Source organism: Cyprinodon tularosa, unplaced genomic scaffold, assembly GCF_016077235.1.
Source record: "Cyprinodon tularosa strain WSP-4 unplaced genomic scaffold, ASM1607723v1 ctg37, whole genome shotgun sequence".
In the NCBI taxonomy this organism is placed as follows: Eukaryota; Metazoa; Chordata; class Actinopteri; order Cyprinodontiformes; family Cyprinodontidae; genus Cyprinodon; species Cyprinodon tularosa.
In genome coordinates, this window is record NW_024039085.1 from 2,886,391 (window position 1) to 2,907,216 (window position 20,826).

General features: G+C 35.5%; 1 protein-coding gene across 1 annotated transcript in view; it reads left to right on the forward strand.

Annotated features, from left to right (window-relative positions):
• prim2 (DNA primase subunit 2) overlaps positions 1-20,826 on the forward strand; it is a 28,145-nt gene that overhangs the window by 508 nt on the left and 6,811 nt on the right. The window contains exons 2-10 of the mRNA XM_038296222.1: positions 200-349; positions 503-612; positions 1,846-1,913; positions 2,002-2,122; positions 2,780-2,875; positions 5,500-5,637; positions 8,088-8,155; positions 12,418-12,490; positions 13,262-13,447. Of these exons, the coding sequence (XP_038152150.1) occupies positions 205-349; positions 503-612; positions 1,846-1,913; positions 2,002-2,122; positions 2,780-2,875; positions 5,500-5,637; positions 8,088-8,155; positions 12,418-12,490; positions 13,262-13,447 (1,005 nt within the window). The 5' untranslated portion in view covers positions 200-204. The remainder of the gene's footprint in view (positions 1-199; positions 350-502; positions 613-1,845; positions 1,914-2,001; positions 2,123-2,779; positions 2,876-5,499; positions 5,638-8,087; positions 8,156-12,417; positions 12,491-13,261; positions 13,448-20,826) is intronic.

Sequence of the window (20,826 nt, forward strand, 5' to 3'; positions counted from 1 at the left end):
GTAATAGTGATATTAATATTGTACAATCTATATGCATACAGGCTATAGTATCTCCTCTGCCTGGTTCCTTTATATTTTACCTCCCAGTTGCACAGATTGTAATAAAAATGCAGATAGTTTAGAATAAATAACTCTTATAAGGACCTGAAGGTTGTTTTACATGCATGTATATAACATTGTTTGGTTTTCTCACCATTAGGCACCATGCAGTTTATTAACAGAAAAAAGAGGCTTGTTCCAAACCCCAAGACTGAGCTGTATGCACAGCCTTTGCAGTTCTATGGACAGCCTCCTCTGGAAAACATCTCACTCTCTGAATTTGAGAGTTTTGCTGTTGACAGACTGAAATGTAAGACTTCAATCTAATTGTTCCTATCTGGATCATATTTCTGCAGGTGTTGGTTATAGCTTGTGATGGGAATATATGTATATATATATATAAATCTAAGCTGATGTTAATGTGTTGTGTTTTTATTATGTCTTCCCCATGATGCTTTTGCAGTACTGAAGACGGTGGAGAATCTAGGAGTGAGTTATGTGAAACATTCAGAGCAATACTCAAAGAAAATGGAAGCTGAGTTTAAAACACTGAACTTCCCATACAGGACAGAAGTGAGTATACTAACTAAAACATTTTTCAGATGCATCTAGTTCTTCACTTAATGGCTCATTCACTTTTAATAATTAAGTTTGAAAACAAATCCTGTAGTATTACCCAAACAGCAGTGTTTTATATTCAGTCTAATTATGTTACTTTTGAAGATTGTTGCTCACAGATAAAAAAATAAATAAATAAATAAATATATATATATATATGTATATATATATATATGTATGTATATATATATATATATGTATATATATATATATATATATATATATATATATATATATATATATATATATATATATATATGAGTTTGGAGATAGAAATTCCTTTTATAGCCGATGCACTCATGAGGACGTGCTGACGTGATGCTCTCTAATAGAAAGCCATGGATATCCTCCAGAATCTGCCTGTCTGAAAGCACTGTATGGAGATGTATTAATGGGGAAAGTGAGTGGGAGGAGGAACTAGTTTAATGGTAAAAGATGCACAAAAAATATGGATTTCTGCAGCATTTAAGATTGGGAAGTTAAACCATTTCAAAAGTTTTTGAGGAAATGTCCTTTTTGTCTCTGTGTTGCCCTGCAATGGACTGCTACCTGTCCAGGGTGTACCCCGCCTCTCCTACCCCTCCCGTAGAGGGCTAGAGATAGGCACCAGCACCCTGCTTGACCCCACTCGGGATAAAGCGTGTCAGAAAATAACTTCAGCTTATAACATTGGATACTGTAGCTGACATGGACTCAATCTAATACAATTAACCTCCTTTCCATAACTTTGATCTGCTGAGATCATGGGCTGTATGCGTTATAATAGATTTTCTATAGGGACCAGTTGTCAAAAAAATCATGTATGATTGAGAGAAAAGTAAGAATTTTATATAGTGTAAAAAGATATATTTGGCAAAAAAAAATGTTTAGAATAAATACAGCAGCTAATATGTGCAACTACTGGGTTTTTGCATGATATGAAATTAAATAAAACCTTTAAATCTGCACAGATATTTGTGTTTTTTCACAAAGAATGTGCCATTACTCGACTGATGCTTATTTCACTGATGTTGCAATTTGAAATGGGAGCTCTGGCCAAGCATCAAGTGGATATAAATATGTTTAATTGGGCAAACATTTCTGTTTTCTGTTGCACTATGTAATTGTTTTACTTTACCGAGAAAAATAATTTAGGGCTGTAACTGAACCTGTATTACATTATCTACTGTTCGCTTTATACTTTTTAAGGATGGGGCAGAGAAACGACGAAAAGACCACATCTCACACTTCATTCTGAGGCTGGCCTACTGTCAGACGTAAGTCATGAGTTTTCATGTTCCTGACATAAAGAGAGGTTACAATGTGGCTCACATGTATATTTGTTTTTCCATTGGTTTCTTGCAGTGAAGATCTAAGACGCTGGTTTATTCAACAAGAGGTTGATCTCTTCAGATACCGCTTTAATGACCTAACTAGCAAACAGAAATTGGACTTTCTTCACAAAAACAATCTCCAGTACAATACAGTAAGTGTTTCCCTTCCAGACTTTGAAATACTCTTTCTTGATTCTGTCATTTTAAACCCAGGCTTAAATATTCCATCATATAAACTTGTTTTAACTGTCTGCCAATCAGGATATCAAATCTAGATATGTAAGCAGATTTAGCTAAAGCGGCATAAAAACAAACCATATCCTAATCTTTCATATTATCATTTGAACTTTAATGTTACATATTGTCTTTTTTTGTAGTGACATAAAGAAAGAAGAAAAAGATGTCAGCAAAAAAGTAGAAAAGAGATCAGAAATGGTTTCGTGTATATTTTTCTCCACTAGGTGGGGCAGTTTGATCATTGAACCCCCGAGCATCATCCTTTTACTGACTTTAAATTGTAGTTGTTGCTTTTCTGGCTTTTTGAAACTTTAACATTTGTCTTACATGAGGCAAAATCGGTTCTTAGTATAACTCTTTCAATGATCTTATTTTCTAACTTAATGCAATATAGATATGGATTTTTAAGAGTGTATGAATTGATTAATTCTGAAACAAATAATATGAAAAAAGGTTACAAATGCTGTATAAATGTATTGTTTCGAGTGATATGTCAAATAAGAATTGAACTAATGGATGACACGGTTCAGGCCTTTGACTCTCTTCACTAAAAATCTTCCATAATCTTTCAGATTAGTGTCCAGGAGAAGAATCAACTGAAGGAGAAACTTCTTAACTCCAGTTACATCGTCAGTGGAGTCACTTTGGAGAATGAGGACTTCTACAAAGTGAGTTATTTCTTCTAAGTGGGGCTGACAGTGTTTAGTCAGTGCACTCTCAGTAGTAACATTTAAAAAAGTGCATTCATCACATATTTAATGTAGAAAAGTGACCTTGATCAACTGTTTAAGATGTGCTGATTTTCACAAATACTGTAATAAATACTGAATACGTTCTACATGAATGGAATAAGACAAAACATAATTTGTTTTAACATCTTTAAAAAATGTTTTTATGAACTTTATCTCCTGTTGTCATCTTTCCTACAGTAGCATGATCAAAAGGATAAATTATAAAAAGTCTAAATTTTCTACAATTTAAGGAGTTTTTTTTTTTACCTAGATTAGTGGCAATGAATCATCTATGTCCAGATCTTTCACAGGACCTAAACATCTTTCCAGAGCTAGAGGAGGACTTTCCCCAGAGCAGGAATCTGATTTCTGAGACTTTTATGGTCGGTAGACTTTTGACAATAGTTAGTCTTTAAATGTGCATTAAAAAAACAAGCAGCAAAAGTTAACAAGAAAAAAAAGAGCTTTAAATGTGACGCATTCTTCACAATTCAACACAAACACAAGTAAACACAGTTACGTTGTATGAAGTTAATAACATATGAGATAATATAATTTAATATATTATTATTTTCGTTTGCTTTTTAAATCAGATTTTCTTTTTAAACTCAATTTAAGGATCAAATAGAATTTTCTTGCACAAAGTTATCATTCAGTACAAAGATGCAAAGAAATCCAAACATCATTTTATTGATGCAGTAAAAACAAACATGAAAACCTGAAGTAAAGAAGATGGCTGCAACATTGAAGAATAAAATGAAATAAAATATGGACGTTTTTTCAGATTTTACAGAACTTTTTTTTTTATTATTATTATTTATTTATTTTTGATTTAAAAAAAAAATGTTGAGGATCTTGATCCGGATTTCTCTAGAGCGGATATCTTCAACAGGGGGGCCGCGACCCCTAGGGGGTCCGTGGAGGTACTGCATGGGGGTCGCAAAAGTTTTGGTTGATTACTTTTTTAAATTTTTTTAGTTTTTTTATGTTCCCCCCTGCAATTTTTTCCACTAATTAAAATGTCTTTAAATACACATTAACATGAATTTAACACACTGTAGTAAACAGATAAATGGAGGCAGAAGATGCCTTTCAGTCATCAATCCGCACATTCAGCGACACTCAGGAGCTCTTTCAATCTGGGCACCGTTTCATTTACAACACCTGTCCCATCAACCAGGAATCAAATACTTTAATATTCTCAGAGGGAAATTACTTTTGTTACATGACTCCATATGTAATAGAGTGACTATAGGAGCAGGCTGATATAACGCAATTTTATACAATATTAGGGTAATTTTCATACAAAATTAGTGGGTCCCCACTTCATCTTGCCATCAGTTTGGGGGTCCTTGGCCTTGAAAACGTTGAAGACCCCTGCTAAAGAGCACCAGTTGTCTTCAACCTGTGTTAGATCATCTGCTGTATTCAGCATATGTTAGGACCAAGGACTTGGATTTCAAGTTCAAAATCTTTATTCTATAGAAAACATTCAGACCTGGTAAATAATATTATACTCTGATGATAACCAAGCTTTTAGCTAGGAATATCTCAAAGGGTGTACACCTTGGTGTATCACATCTTTAGGCTTTGTGGCGTAGGGGGGTCCAGGGATAGCCTCCCAAAGAAAACGTTGAAATTTAGACTCTGAAAAGCTACGTCCTGCATTTTGAGGTGGAATGCAGCTAACTTTTTGTCTTTGTTACGACACCACTTTTGACCAGATTATGGGAAGCATGTGTGAAATTAGATGAGATATATGAGACAGGAGATCATGTTTAGATGCATTCTAAAAGCCTGGATGAAACCTGATTTAATGTTTTAGGCCATGATTCTTACAAGTATTTTGGGATTTTCTCTTGTTAAACCATCTTTTCACTGGTCTTATATAGCTTTAAATGACATAGCTTTAAAATGGCCTTGAACCATTATCATCGCTCACCTTGAGTCTTTTAGCAAATATCATGGCTTCAGTTTAAAACTTCCTCATTTGGATCAATTTGTTTGATTTTCTGCCCTCTTACATTCAACCAAAATACAGGTTCATGAAAATTATTTATCTAAAAGAGAATATATACATTTTCTATAGTTTTTGTGCCGATACATGGCGTTATTCTGAGAAAAACATTTTGGACAAAAACAATAAGTTAGTTTTATTTAATGATCTTTTTGTGTAGCTCTACCCTGAAGCAGTTGATTATATTGTATGGCCACATTTATAATTGGCAGAAGATGTTAAATCATTAACGTAGAACTTAAAGTTTTAAGACTGTAAGAAAAGTTTTAATAAGTGATTTCATTTAAAGCTGCATTCAGTTCACAATCTGAACACTAAGTGTGGGGGTTGCTTCGGCTGCTAATTGGCTGTAATTTCCATTTCATTGAGCAGAGCATAAATCATTCTCCCTTGCAGCGCTAAAATTTGGGTTAATCTTTGAGTAAACAGCAAACTTTCAATCCCCAAATCTCCTTAATCCTGATATTTTTGAATAAATTACTCCATTTTAAGTGGCTACGAGGTTTCCTCAGGCTTGGTTGATTTAAAATATGTCTTTTTAAAGGTTCCTTTTCAGGATGCCCTTGACCTGGTGCGTGCAAGGAAAGTGTACCTGAAGGACGGCTATGCATTCATTCCTCATAATGATATCGTCACCATTGTTCTCAATGATTTCCGCACAAGGCTTTCTAAAGCTCTTGCAGTAAGTATCTATGGATGTTTTCTAATTTAAAACAACACAGTGACTGAAGGATTGTTATGTCATAATACTACAAATCACATTTCCTTGAGTGGCATGAGAGATTAAACACTTGAGCGTTTCTATGGTATTAAACATTGCAGTGCATTCTCCTCATAGTTGCACTACATGCACAAGCGTCTCTCTGAATGCTTGAACTTCATTTGAATGCACATGTTTATTAAGAGCTTGGATGTATGAGGCAGATTAGTAAATTGCAGCTGTTTACTTTGTTGCCTTGAGGGAGAAATGCAGAGTTCAAATGAGCAGAATAAGTGTGCGAACACGACATAAAATGTCTGGAGGGAAGATTGGCAACAATTGGCAGGCCTGATGTTTGGTGTAGCTTTTTTTTTTTTTTAAAAGCTGTAGTGGAGCTTCCATGGCAGTGCAGGATCTTAAGGCTCATGTTTACTCTTAATAACCCGAGGGAGTAGAGGCGCAGGGTTTTTGGAACCGGAGGCACTCCTTGTTATGTATGCAAGGCGACAATGCTAGAGAGGAGTCCAGCCTGCAGACTGAGTTGGAACTTCATCAGAAACCGAAGCCAGTGGGATTGTATGATAAATGAGACATAACTTGTGCTAATTAGATGCTTTTACCGTTGACCTAAAGAGACTTTCTTTTGGAAGCGGTAGAACTATTAGCAAATAACAGTGATAAAAGCATCTACTTTTTCTCAAAGGTCTGACCTGGTGAATCCAATTTTAACCGACTCCAGGTTATTACACATAAGAGAAGAAAGTGCTGCAGGTTTTATGATGGAGCTAGTAAGACGAGGAAAAGGTTCACAACTGCTTGGGCAGCAAGCATAGTAAAGAGAACATTAGAGACTCTAATGTCACAGTGCTAGATCGTTGATTTCACTTTCACCTCTTTGTAAGTGGTGATGGGTAAGTAAAAAGAAAAACAAATCTGACTTATCAGCTGTATTCAGCTGTAAATCTTAAAATCTTTGGTTTATTTAGAGTATATCTTTAGGCCTTTATAATAAATGTGTCTGATTACAGTTTGCATATTTTAAATGTTTGGGTCTGCTACACCAAACTCATCAAGTTTTACATTTAAGGGACGAGCAGAATTAAAGTAAATGGTGTATATTTCTACATATTTAAGTCGGTCTGAAAGCTTCCTTTTCGGTGCATGAGAAATTCCTCACTGATATAAACAAGTTTTTTTTTTCAAACTATTTTAAGTTTAACAAAGTCTCGTTCAATGACCATCTTGTCAAACATCTTATTTGTGTTTATGTTAAGCATTAGGCTCTCCTGAGAATATGAATTGAAAGGACCATCTGCAGTTTAAACAGTTAATTTGAAACCCTTTTCTAGCAGCTTGAAAAGCATGATCGCCTGATTTATAGAGGATGGGTAAAATAACCCTCTTGTCTTCAGAGTGCCTGCTGTGTAACAAAGCACTAAAGCTTTCACAGGCTTTGCTTTTTTTGTTTGAAAAGGTTTCAAAAACAAAATCAATTCTCTGGTCCACTCTCAATCTAATAAACTTTTAGGTGCAGATTTTCTATTGTTGGCAAAGTGAGCTTGATGCTCTTTATTCGGTTTGATCTAAGCACATGTCCTCCATCAAGGAACAGGCAGAGCAAGCTAATGACAAACCAACACATGGCCAAATACAGAAACAGGCTTCCATTTCCAAGTTATTATCTGCACCACTAATGGTTGGAATGGATTAATTGTCCAGAACATTATTGCTTTTTTGTTTTTGTTTTTCTGGAAATGTGCGCCTTTGTCTCTATGATTTAGATTTACATCTTAAAAAAATAGGTAAGATATAGAAATGCCAGAGAAGACATGAATTTAAAGTATAGTTTGATTTAGCTGAGGATTATATTTGATAAGAGCTGCAGGTTTGCTTTAACATTAAATTGGCCTTATGGGTTTTCAGCCTTAAGCTGCATTTGAATACCCAAGCTAGATTTACTCAGAGGTTGTAAGACATTATTCAACAGTTGTTTTATATGCTACAGATGTTTAAAGACAATGCTTTGCTGCTGTTTTAACATCCATTTGCACTTTAAAGGCTTTCACGCTCCAAGTTAACAGTCCGCTACTTGTTGCACGAGCTCTGTGTCGATGTTTTTTGTTAATTGTTGTGCTTTTGAAGCAGCTATTACAGAAATTGTGAGATAACCAGGAAAATTACCTCCTCATAGAATTGGAACACTGCAGACAGTAAAATCAGGATAATTCCTTAAAGGTATTGTGGAGTAATTGCCCTTTGATATGATGTTTTTATTCAGTAAAAAAAGATGCTGAAAAACACTTTAAAAGATTTTCAGTTTTAGTTTTCTGTGCAAAAACCTTCCAGCTGTTGGGTTCTACAGATCTGCAGCTTTCTGTTTTTCTAATCCTTTGACCTAGACATTATTCATGTGATGACCATCTTTTCTGCAGCTGACAGCACGCTCTCTACCAGCAGTGCATTCTGATGAACGCCTCCAACCGCTTCTTAACCACCTCAGGTAAGCGGCAGGATTAAAACCTCTGCAATCGTTTTGCAAGTGGCTTTGTTAAAAAAGAATATTGTCACAAAAAAACCAAACAAAAAAAAACAACAGAATATGGCCTCTGAGGGATGTTTTGTTATGTTAATGTAGGAAATCATTTACTGATGTAATTTTCTTTGTCATCTTTGAGATGGGCTACTGGATGACATTTTTGTTTTCCCATATTTCTGCAAATGTGCATGTTTATGGTAATAGACTCCTCAGAACTGGAGTGTTTTCATATATTCAATTGTTCCATTGAGAGAGAAACATGTCAACAGTTGTAATAACTTTGAATCAGTGTAAAAAAAATAGATTAATGAATATTTTTCAAAGATGATAAAAGTGAATATTGAAACATCTTTTACTCTTTAATACCAGTTTCAATTTTCATATTGAATCATGTTTCATATTTCATAATGCTTTTCATTTTTCTCATATCAAAGCATGAATTCAAACCATTAAAAGTGGAGCATAGCTAGGTCAGTGTGGCTTTTTTTTATATATAAATAGGCAGGGTTGGTGTCAGTTAATGTACAAACTAATGTTCCTCTGTAACATAAAGCAGGAGGTCATTTTACTTTATCCAGAAACCCAGATTAAAATCGTCTATCGTCACTAATGGAGTTCAGTCTTTCAGACTTTTGTGGCCTTTATCAATCACTGGCTGGGTTACGCTTAAAACTGAAAATGCTGACTCAGTTTTTTTTTTTTTTTTTTTATACTTGCTGTTATGATCCATCTTTAATTATATTTCTAGATAGCTACAAAAAAACTGGACAGAAGTTACTCTGAAAATCTGCCATATTTATGTTAAACTGATAAACGGCATTTCCTAGGCTTTTATATGCATATTTTTTTTATTAGTGATGGCTTTATCAAGTGCTGGGGCGTGTTACAGACATAGGTTAGAATACATGTCCTAAAAAGAAGGACAAAGGCTGAATGCCGGCTAAGTCAACCATTTTCCATTAAAGTAATTGAAACATTTGGACATTTAAAATGAATGGTGTTTATTTATAGTCTCAAATTTGGGATGAATGTGAATCTAACATGATATGAACATTTGCATTTAGATGTACAGGTGCTGGTCATAAAATTAGAATATCATGAAAAAGTAGATTGATTTCAGTAATTCCATTTAAAAAGTGAAACTTGTATATTATATTCATACATTACATACAAACTCATATATTTCAGATGTTTATTTTGTTTAATTTTGATGATTACAAATGACAACAAATGAAAATCTCAAATTCATCATATCAGAAAATTAGAATATTACTGAAGACCAATAAAAACAAAGGATTTATAGAAATGTTGGCCAACTGAAAAGTATGAACATGAAAAGTATGAGCATGTACAGCACTCAGTATTTAGTTGGGCCTCCTTTGGCCTGTATTACTGCAGCAATGCGGCGTGGCATGGAGTCGATCAGTCTGTGGCACTGCTCAGGTGTTATGATAGCCCAGGTTGCTCTAATAGTGGCTTTTAGCTCTTCTGAATTGTTGGGTCTGGTGTATTGCATCTTCTTCTTCACAATACCCCATAGATTTTCTATGGGGTTAAGGTCAGGAGAGTTTGCTGGCCAATTAAGAACAGGGATACCATGGTCCTTCAACCAGGTACTGGTAGCTTTGGCACTGTGTGCAGGTGCCAAGTCCTGTTGGAAAATGAAATCTGCATCTCCAAAAAGTTGGTCAGCTGCAGGAAGCATGAAGTGCTCTAAAACTTCCTGGTATGTGGCTGCGTTGACCCTGGACCTCAGAAAACACAATGGACCAACACCAGCAGATGACATGGCACCCCAAACCATCACTGACTGTGGAAACTTTACACTGGACTTCAAGCAACGTGGATGAAGTGCCTCTCTTCTTTTCCTCCAGACTCTGGGACCTTGATTTCCAAAGGAAATGCAAAATTTACTTTCATCAGAGAACATGACTTTGGACCACTCACCAGCAGTCCAGTCCTGTTTCTCTTTAGCCCAGGCAAGACGCTTCTGACGCTTTCTGTGGTTCAAGAGTGGCTTGACACAAGGAATGCGACAGCAGAAACCCATGTCTTTCATACGTCTGTGTGTGGTGGTTCTTGAAGCACTCACTCCAGCTGCAGTCCACTCTTTGTGAATCTCCCCCACATTTTTGAATGGGTTTTGTTTCACAATCCTCTCCAGGGTGCGGTTATCTCTCTTGCTTGTACACTTTTTTCGACCACATCTTTTCCTTCCCTTCGCCTCTCTATTAATGTGCTTGGACACTGAGCTCTGTGAACAGCCAGCCTCTTTAGCGATGACCTTTTGTGTCTTGCCCTCCTTGTGCAAGGTGTCGATGGTCGTCTTTTGGACAACTGTCAAGTCAGCAGTCTTCCCCATGATTGTGTAGCCTATAGAACTAGACTGAAAGACCATTTAAAGGCTTTTGCAGGTGGTTTGAGTTAATTAGCTGATTAGAGTGTGGCACCAGGGGCCATCAATTTTGAACCTTTTCACAAAATTCTAATTTTCTGATATGATGAATTTGAGATTTTCATTTGTTGTCATTTGTAATCATCAAAATTAAACAAAATAAACATCTGAAATATATGAGTTTGTATGTAATGTATGAATATAATATACAAGTTTCACTTTTTAAATGGAATTACTGAAATCAATCTACTTTTTCATGATATTCTAATTTTATGACCAGCACCTGTATTAACAAGGCTTTTCTGTTCTACTGTTTAGTTTACATGTAGATTTCAATTGTTTAAGGCTCCACTTATTTAAACCGGCTGAAAATGTTCTTTGCACTTGTGAAGAGTCTAGAGCAAAGCTGTTTCATATTAGATGACATATCCTCTTAATATTTGGCACAAACAATCAATGCTTCATGGTAGATTTTGCTCCTCATTTTGGGATGTAATGAAAACGTAACTTTATTTTTTTATCGAATTAGTTTTTTACACCCCTTTACCAACTATATATACAGTAACCATCATTCTTTATGCAGGATCAATGAATTGGAGGGCTGCCTCCTGGTTTGTTATGCTATCACAGTAGTTGGACAGAGAGAGTGTAACATCATGGACACTGTCTATTGGGAGCAAAAGGGATGTCGCACTTGGGGACATAGAGAGAGAGGAGTGGCTGTGGTCAGCTCTGCATTTGGACACAAAGACTAAGTTCTTATAGAAGTTGTTCTTGGCATTTACTATTAATAGTACAATTACCCCCAATCTTCTTTGAGCTTTTCTGACATTGCTTTTACAGATTAGGAAGCAGATATCACCTTTTTCCCTCAATTTACATGATGACATTGAAACAATATTGACAAATGTTATGCAAGTCTGAATTTAAAGGTATGGTGGAGGATGATCTTTGTCTGGGTGGATCATCAAACATAAGTGATATGTTTATGTAAGATAGTCCTACATTGCAAAAAAATTGCAAATCTACTTTTGGAAAGTAAGCTTGGATGAATGATGCAAACAGCAACTTTTAAACAGAGCGTGCATGAGGCTCGTGCATGCTCTCGCACGCATTTAATAGGCTTTCACTCGGGAGCGGGTACAAGGTTATGCATGTGCATTTTTTTTTTTAAAGCGATTTTTTCAAAAATTCACGAAAATCCTCCACTGTACCTTTAAACAATACAAAGATGTTTATTAATGAATCAAACAAAAGATTGACAATAGAAAGCAAATGAAGGGAGCAACAATGCATACCTCTTTCGTGATCTCAAGGCTGCTGAATGCACTAATAAATTGGTGAACACCAGTGCATTGCGGTCAATAGAAGTTTCGTAAAAGCATCAGTATTAGCCAGCAACTTTTATAAAGTTATGGTTATCTACAACTAGCTAAAATGTTTTGGAAGTGGTGTTTTTTTGTCTGTGCTTATTTTAGTTTAAAAAAACAGGAAGAAATAAAGTATTTTGCATAATGTTTGACAGGGGATGTTTATTTTGCCTTGATAGTTAAAAGCCTAATACACAGATGGAAGTAGGGATTATCTCAGATTGTTGTTGAGAATTAGTGGATATATTGTTGAGTTGAGAGGCCAAATTAGAAATCTTTACAATAGGGAGAGCAAATAATGATTTAATAACCCATCAATTGGGACTCGGCACAGGTTTAGGTGCAGCCGCAAAGTCTGATTTGTTTTCCTATCCTGAAACACATTTCAGCCTATTCTGATTTTTAATTGCAAATGTATTTCTTATAAAAACCAACCCTGATGTCCTCTTCTCTCATTTCAGCCATTCGTATTTGGGACAGGATTACAGCATCCAAAAGAATGTTGGGAAAATCTCCTTAGAGCAAATTGATTCAGTAAGTTGCACTAATCATATTTGTTAGAAATATCAATGCAAGGTTTTATGTTTTTTTTCTTTTTTTTTATTATTATTGGATGAAAGGTGATGAGCAGTGAAACGAGATGCTTATAGAATTTCTGGTCACCTAGAGGTGGAATAACAAAGGAAGCAGGATGCACATAGCACACACTGCCGTCCTGTAGTTGACTTTTATTTTAACCTAAGAAACAACCAAAAGCACCACTAGTACTGGAGAAAATGTTATATACCAACAAGGTATTTTCCCTGATGCAATGCAACCTGCTGCACTAACGGAGCATTATTTCTAGCCTCAACAGCCCAGATTCACATGATTGAATTACCTCCTTAGCGTGTCATTAAGGGCCAGCAGAAGGTTGTTAACAAACCATTTGTTTTCAGTCAGGTGTGCTGAAACAGGGAAACCTCTAAAACACACTGGACGGTGGTCACTGAGTGAGATTAATGTGGGGAGGGGGGGTGGGGACCCAGAGATTGGAGCAGGGCTCTTGTGTAGTTTGAATGCTGCAGGTTCCCAGGTTCTAATCCAGGGCTAAAGGATCCTTAGCCAGACCCCAGAATGCCTCCCTGGACATAGTTCCCTAAGGGTTGAATTAAAACAGGCAACCAAATTAATTATAACTGTAAAGTTGCAATGGCAAATAAAGAGGGTTATTATTTTATGAAAATGGTCCTCCTGTTTATACATGCATGGGATAAAGTAGGGCAGTAAGTTATTGTGTTTGAATCTTATTAAGAGTTCTTTCAGCTTGCAGGAAAGTCCTTCCCGCTCTGTATGAGGCAGCTTCACCAGGCCCTCAGGGAGAACCACCACCTTCGCCACGGAGGCAGAATGCAGTATGGTCTCTTCCTGAAAGGCATCGGCCTCTCTCTGGAACAGGCGCTGCAGTTCTGGAGGATGGAGTTCATACGAGGAAAAGTGGATGCAGACAAGGTAATGTTGGTTTTAATAACTAGACTGGGGTTTAATTTGCTCTTGCTTGCTTATAGAGAAAAATTATGAAAATATGATAGAAAACGAAATGTGAATGAATTATAAATAGAGGAATGACCCAGTTTATTATGCTTGTCGGGACTGACTTCATCCCACACTGAAGGTTTGACTTTTTAAAATGTATTACATCAGGTAGGCTGATATAGAATTGTTTCAAATAAAATCATTGGTACTGACAAAATGTGTTTCTTATCTAGTTAAGTTCAAAATCATTCACAGTCAGGCTATTCCCCAGTTTATAAAACAAAGTTGATAATTATAAAAGGAAATTAATTGTTTTAATCAAAGCAGAAGTGATTTAGAATAGAGTTGAATTTATAGAATGTTCATTCATGAGTACTGTATATATATGTATGTATGTATGTATATGTGTGTATATATATATATACGTGTATATATATATATATATATATATATATATATATATATATATATATATAAATATGTTTAACTTATTATTGAAAAAAAAAGGATCAAAATAGAAAGAAATATGTAAATTTTTTTGCATTTAAGAAAAGAAAAAAAATGTCTGTCAATACGTATGCTCTATCCAGAACTCCTTAAGTAGAAACGTTTTAGTTTCGACTGGCTTAATTTATTTTAAAAAATCCGATCATTAATCGATTAATCGAAAAAATAATTAACAGATTAATCAATCTGCAAAATAATCTTTAGTTGCAACAGTAATATTTATGTATAAAAAGACTGTAAATGATGGGTGGAGGTTTCCCCACCAGCAGGACTTTCAGAACCACTGTGAGATGGTGTGAATCAGAGCATGTTTACGTGTTAAAACACCTCGCTCATCCAGATATTATCTAATTAGAATCTCTTGGCAACAATTAGAAGTTGCTTTTCAGACACTCTCCGTCTTATTTGACTTATCAAACATAAATGGGGAGCATTTCAATTTCCTCACTTAAAAAGCTGATAGACATACAGCATGAAGCGACTCGGGGAAACTTATAATTTATTAATGCTAATAAATGGAAATATCACTCCCTACATTTTTTATATCATTTTAGAAACATATCAGGTCCAAAGTGATGCTTGTATTTTGACATGGAGCCTTACATTAGGGCAGGACTGGTGTCCTTTGGTTCTGTTTGCTCATTTCCGCAACCAGCTGAGCTTCATGCAGCTGCTTTAAAGAGTGTTGGCAGGACATGTTGCAACAGCCACACAATCCAAACATCTGTTATGTGGAACTATTTCAAAATCAGTCACTGGTTCGTGCTGCAGAGACAGAGCCTCGTTTAGTTCTACTGATTAAATTAGACGACTAATATTAAAAGCTTGGCTTGATATATCATGCTCATTTAGCTGACTTTGGTTAGGGTTTGCTGAAAAACAATTTTTTGAAGTTGTATTTCCTTTCTGCTTTTTTAGAAGCCAAAAAATCTTCTGAAATACACTGTGGGGGGAAAAGCTTCAAAGAGAATAGTTCAATCTCCACAGGACTAGCAAATAGCAAAATGAATTACAGGGTAGGTATTATATTAAATTCAGCACCCTGGATGACCTGCCAGTCTCTGTGGATAACAATTTGGGGAATTTAACTTTCCCCTTGAAAATGTTAGAGCAAGGGTAACTAACCCCTGCTCTGTCCGGCTGGCAGTATGACATTAGTTTGCAACCATGTAAGAAGCATGCTATCTGATGTGAAGTTTAATTGGCTTTGCTGCAGAAACTTGGAGCTCTGATTGTTGCAGTGTTATTAACCAGCTTCCCTGTTAATAGGATCAATTCTTCATTGTGTGGCTCCGTATTACCAGGAGCTGCATGAATCTCATAAAACAGAGCTAGTAGAGCAGAAGAGGAGATGCTTGATCAGATTAGGAACGAAACACTTTCATTGGGACATTACTGGTATTCACTTCTGGGTGGAATATTCTCATTTGTTCAGAGCCATCAATGCACATTTTAAATTAGATCTTAAAAGCCTGTTGGCAAAGGGTCTTTAAGTATTTTTAACAAGTCTTAGAGCTTCTCTGAAAAGCAATGCATCTGTTCCAAATAAACTGATATTTATAGTTAAATCTTGCAAAGAAAAAAACAGATTTGCAGCTTTTGCTGTTTTAGGTCATGTCACAGAAAAAGGGTGTGAAATATGCTTAGAAGCATGATCCTTCTTAGGTTAAACACCACTTGCTAATTTAAGGTAGCATAAGGCACTTTGAATATATCACACCAATAAGACTCAAAATGCAGTAAAAAGTCAGGAGATGTGTTCAAAAATGAGACTGTCTTGCTGTAACAAGGCATTGCAATGTGACTAAGATACTTTAGTTGAAGGTAATAATATTGACAAATGGTTTGGCCTCTTTAATAAATAAGTACGTATATTTAAAAAGAGCTCTTTTTAATGGGATATATCAAACCTGTTAACACTCCCACTTACTGCACATGCAAATGACGGGATGATGCCACTCCAAACTTCCAAACCCCAAAGGTTTATTACTGATTAAAAAAAAAAAAAAACAACTAAAAAGAAAACAGATGTTTTCATAAATGAGAACAAATTAATCAATAAAATTGATTTTGTTTTTTGCCCAACGATAGGCGGAGCATCATCTCTGAGCAGGACACTGACCCAAAATATGAAGACGGTTAGATATTTATTCTTGAAAATATAATTATATTTTAGAATGGATAACAAAGTTTAAAAATGTATGTGTACTGATGCTCTTCATTAAATGTGACTTTGTTTGAATCCCTCTACCAGCAGAGTCTGGGATTTCAGAGATTTGGAAGAGTTTTGATAAAGATTAACATGTTTTCGAATTATTAAATCCTGTTTTTTATATAAGTAATCTTGAAACATGCTTAAAGTGGTATAATTTTCTTCAACTATTAATAAATGTATGACTTTGTGGTCGCTACCACATGCATTCAATAATAAAACCTAATAAAAACGGCTGTTTAAAAAAAGGGTTCTTATATTTGAAACATTTCAAAGGTTCAATTTTAGGAAATGCAATTGTTCTGGAAACAAAAGATGTAAGAGCAAGCCTTTATTTGATATAAATGGTCTCCTGCTATTTGATTTAATTAAAAAAGCAATAATTCTGCTGGAAGGAAAAATTGTCAGAGCTTCCAAGGCTGCCTTACTAATTGGAAAGTAAACAAAAGCCTTATAGCTAGTTAAAATTTTTCAAAGTTTATGCAAAAACCTTTTATAAAGCAAACTTATTTTTGAATTGTGATTTTTTTTTTTTCTTGGTCTCTAAAGAATAAATTCAGTACGATTAATTTATTTTCATCAGACTTTTCTATTCGACACAAGAACTTTAAAGGAACCTTTTTCCCATTTGAAAGAAAAATGCATTTTAAAAGAGAAAAAAGGAAATGACTGACCCTTACTGTATTCAAGTGATGCTTGATGTATTTTTTTTTTTATTTTCTTAACATCTCGCCATCAGTCGGGCTTAAATACAGGACTTTTGTTGAGGGCCTTTGCTAAAGGGTCTTAGTTTCCATGTATAGCATCCAAAGCCCTGCTTTTGTTCTACAGCGGAGGCATCTGAATGGTGCTGACCAGCTCGCAGCTCTCACAATGATGTATGTGTTGTGTCAGGAGCTGCACTTTGTGGCATGCTGCACAAAGCCTTCTCATTAGTATGCGACAGGAGGAGAGAAGGAAGATGAGAGGCAGCGATGCCGAAAGGAAGGCCCGGAGGAAGAGGCGATGTAATATTAGACTAGCGGGAGAGGGAGAATTGATGAAATTAACTTGATCTATCCCTTCTTCTTGCCACAGAAGTTGGCCTATTCATTTGGAGGAGTGTCTTTGTGCCACTTTTCTGTAGTGTTTTGTAGCCTTGGGGTGGGGCTGCTGTTGAACTACGTGTTTTACAGACCTTTGAGTTAATTTCTTTCTACAGCTGACACCATTTTTAGATTAGTGCTGGGGCAGGGCTAATAAAGGATGCTTTTTGGCTGACATCAAATCTGACTAATCATTTTCTGATTCAGGTCAGAAAGAAAAAGTAGGGCTGTTTTCTGGGTGCCAGACTACCGAGATACGTTTTTATTTATTTTTTAGCCTTGTTTAGATTTTGGAACATGCAATTTACAGTAAGTAATATCCCTTCAAATTTACAGATGAAGTCGTGGCTTTGTAAATTTAAAATGGATAAAAAATTGTGTTCACTGGCCAAGAAGTGGATGAGTTTTAAACTTGCACATCTCGCTTCTTCCTTCTATAAAATAGAAAAATCAAAAGATATCATCTTAGGTATCAGGAACTTGTGGATTTTTTGCTTTTCCCTTCGTATAAATCTCAGATCAATTCAAGGTGACCAATTCATTTTTTCAAAAAAAGTATATATAAGTGAAAACATCCAACTGTCATTTTGTTCAGGTCGGTGCCAACTTGTCTCCGATGAGTCGGTTTCAGTCGTGCATGCATAATTTCAAAGCAAATAAGATTTTGAAGATGCTGAGTGCAGCTGGTAGGAGTGTCATTATCCACAGTGAAGTTAGTCCTTATACCCACATCCACTGAAAGGTCACTTGGTGAGGAGTAACCCAAAACCCCAAAGGCAACATGAAATAGCCAGATTACCACCAAAACACTACAGCTGACATGGCAAATCATGAGGTAAACATTACCCAGTTTGTGATCACAGAAGTGAGACTGCAGCCTTGTTTGAATTTGGTCAACCTGCCCTCTAACCACAGCTTGTGTGTTTTTACAAAGAAGCATTATGTTTTACTGGATGATGAACTGTCCAGCTCCCAAAAATAATGACCTAATATAATAAAAATATAAAGTTTAAAGCAAGAGTTGATACAGAAAGTTGTATCTTAGACACAAATGGGTTTTTAAACTGTCAAGTTATTGGTCAGTGTTTTGAAGAGGCCATCTTAAAGGTCTGAATGGGCTTTGATTTTTATGGGCAGAACCAGCGAGCTAAAGATAATCAAGGCAAACTACAACTTTATTTCATTTGCTACAGTCTAGAGAAATATGCCAAGTTTTAGCAAATTATTGCTTGAAGCTAGATGAAGTCTACCATGAATGTTTCACCCAAGTCATTTAGGAAATGTTTGTTTTAAAATGAAGAAGTAAAAAATACTTTGCTGATCCTAACTGTCCTCAAGTATTAGAACTTAATTCAGTTTTACTGTTCAGTAGGGAGAAAAAGGTTTATTTTATAAAATATGTGTAAATATCTAGTTTAAACTGTAATAAAAGATTATGAGAATAAGAAAATGGACTACAGATGGGTAAATTTGGCCTAATTTAAATTTAGCAGATTTAAAAGCACAAAAGGGGTTTTAAGCCCAATAACTGAAGTGTTTTTTTTCCATCTAAAGCGTCACTCTAAGTTTCAGGTACTTCCTGGGCAAGACTAGAGAACAGTTTTGACCTAAGGCAGAGATCATTCTAATGCTGAAGCAAGTTTGTTTTGTTGGAGAAACGGGAGAGCACCAATAATATGGCACTCCAGCTGATTTGGTTTAAAAGAATAACATTAAGAGATTTTCCTAAAACATTGTTTTTGGTCGGAATTATAAGTGCACTTTAAGGGGGCTCCTACCTCATTCTATATTGCCCCAGAATTTTAAGGTTTGAAAAAACAGGAAATAAACTTTGTTTTGCATGATATGCCCTTTCAGAGAAAATTACTACAAAGTTGATTTCATATCAATTAAAGTTACAATTAAAAATTATATTTAAATTAAATCTATGCTTATATAATCTGTCATAATCGAGATTATACGACAGTTTAAACATCGGCAAGAGTTGGGATAAAAGATTATTTTGAAGGACAGGAATATATTTCCTATGGAAGAAAATATTAAGATCCTTAACCTGAAGCACAGTGTAGAATGTATTCTCATCCCTTAATAGGGAGCTTTAACAATTTAGCTAAATATATGACTCAGGAATCACCTGATGTAGATCTAACCCTGAGCATAATCCCACAGCAAATTTTTAAGCCTATTTTTCAGAGATGGGCTGCCTCTTCTGTTTAAGCCTGAATGCAGAAACCAAGACCTCATTATTTGTTGAAATAATGTAGCAAGGAAACCCCAAAAAGCAGGAGGGAGTCTGATATAAATTTTTTACTATCCAGGCTTATTATACAACACTTTAGATGGATGGATAAGAGGGATGGATAGATATTTCAACAAGGCATTAGTAACTATCCTCACCTCTCGTCTCAACAGATTTTTCCAAAATAGATGTTGCTGGGAACATCATGATCCCTATGATTCTTGATAGAGAATGACTGAGACAAACTGCAAACCAAATGGATTCATATGAACTGAGATTCTAAAGCACATCATAATAAGACTGACTTTGCAGCTTTTATCCAACTAACTTCATTTCTATAGCACATTTAAAAACTGTAGGGGTAACAAAAGTGCTGTACATTAAACAAGCCTAAAAAAAAATAAGAATTAAAAATGGACATAAAACCAGGAGTAGTGCCATTCTAAACTAGATCAGTGTCAAAAGCCAAGGCATAAAAATGTGCTTTCAAAAGAGCTTTCAAAAGAGGAGGCCTGTCAGATTCTTAGGGGTAACCTATTCCACAATGTAGGAGATGCTACAGCAAATGTTCTGGTTTTAGGGATAGTCAGAAGCAGCGGATCTTTCATAGTTTGCAGAAACTTTCACAACATATCAGTAAGTAAAGAAAGAAAACCTGATGTAGTTCCTCTTACTTTACTTCTTCTATCAACAACTTTTTTTTAAGGAACTGTACTATTATATATTCAAACTGCTATCTTTGTAGCTTACAAACCCTTAGAGTCCTGTTGAAAAGAACAAAATAAGAATCTATTTTGAAAGCGCTGCTGCCTGTGTGATGACTTGCAGGGAAATGGCCCTTATAAGCAAACATTTGCACCAGAGATGTTTCCACCAATTAAATCTAAGATTTTTCTGTGTTAGTATCTTTATTACTCATGCAAAATGATCTGCTGCATAGTTTGCATTGAGAAGAAGCAATAAAAAAAAAGGAGCTACATTTAGCTTTGCGTCATCATTTTCCTTTAACCTCTGTAGTGGATGAGCATACCGCTTAGGATCCTTTTTATATCCACATTAGTTCACAAAATACGTATTAAACACACTTTAGTGCCTGTGGACTATGGCGCTCTTAAATCAGGAAGTGGCCTCTTGAATCCTTAGAAGCTCTGCATAATTAATGTCTGATTTATCATACTTTAAGAAGATTTGATGGGTTTTTAAATTGCCATTGCAGCTTGTCACATTAGGAAGTTCAAAGGTTTTATTGCAACATTAATGTGTGGGTGCAGTTCTGGTGATTATAGTCTGCTGTCAGAGCACTGTGTTACAA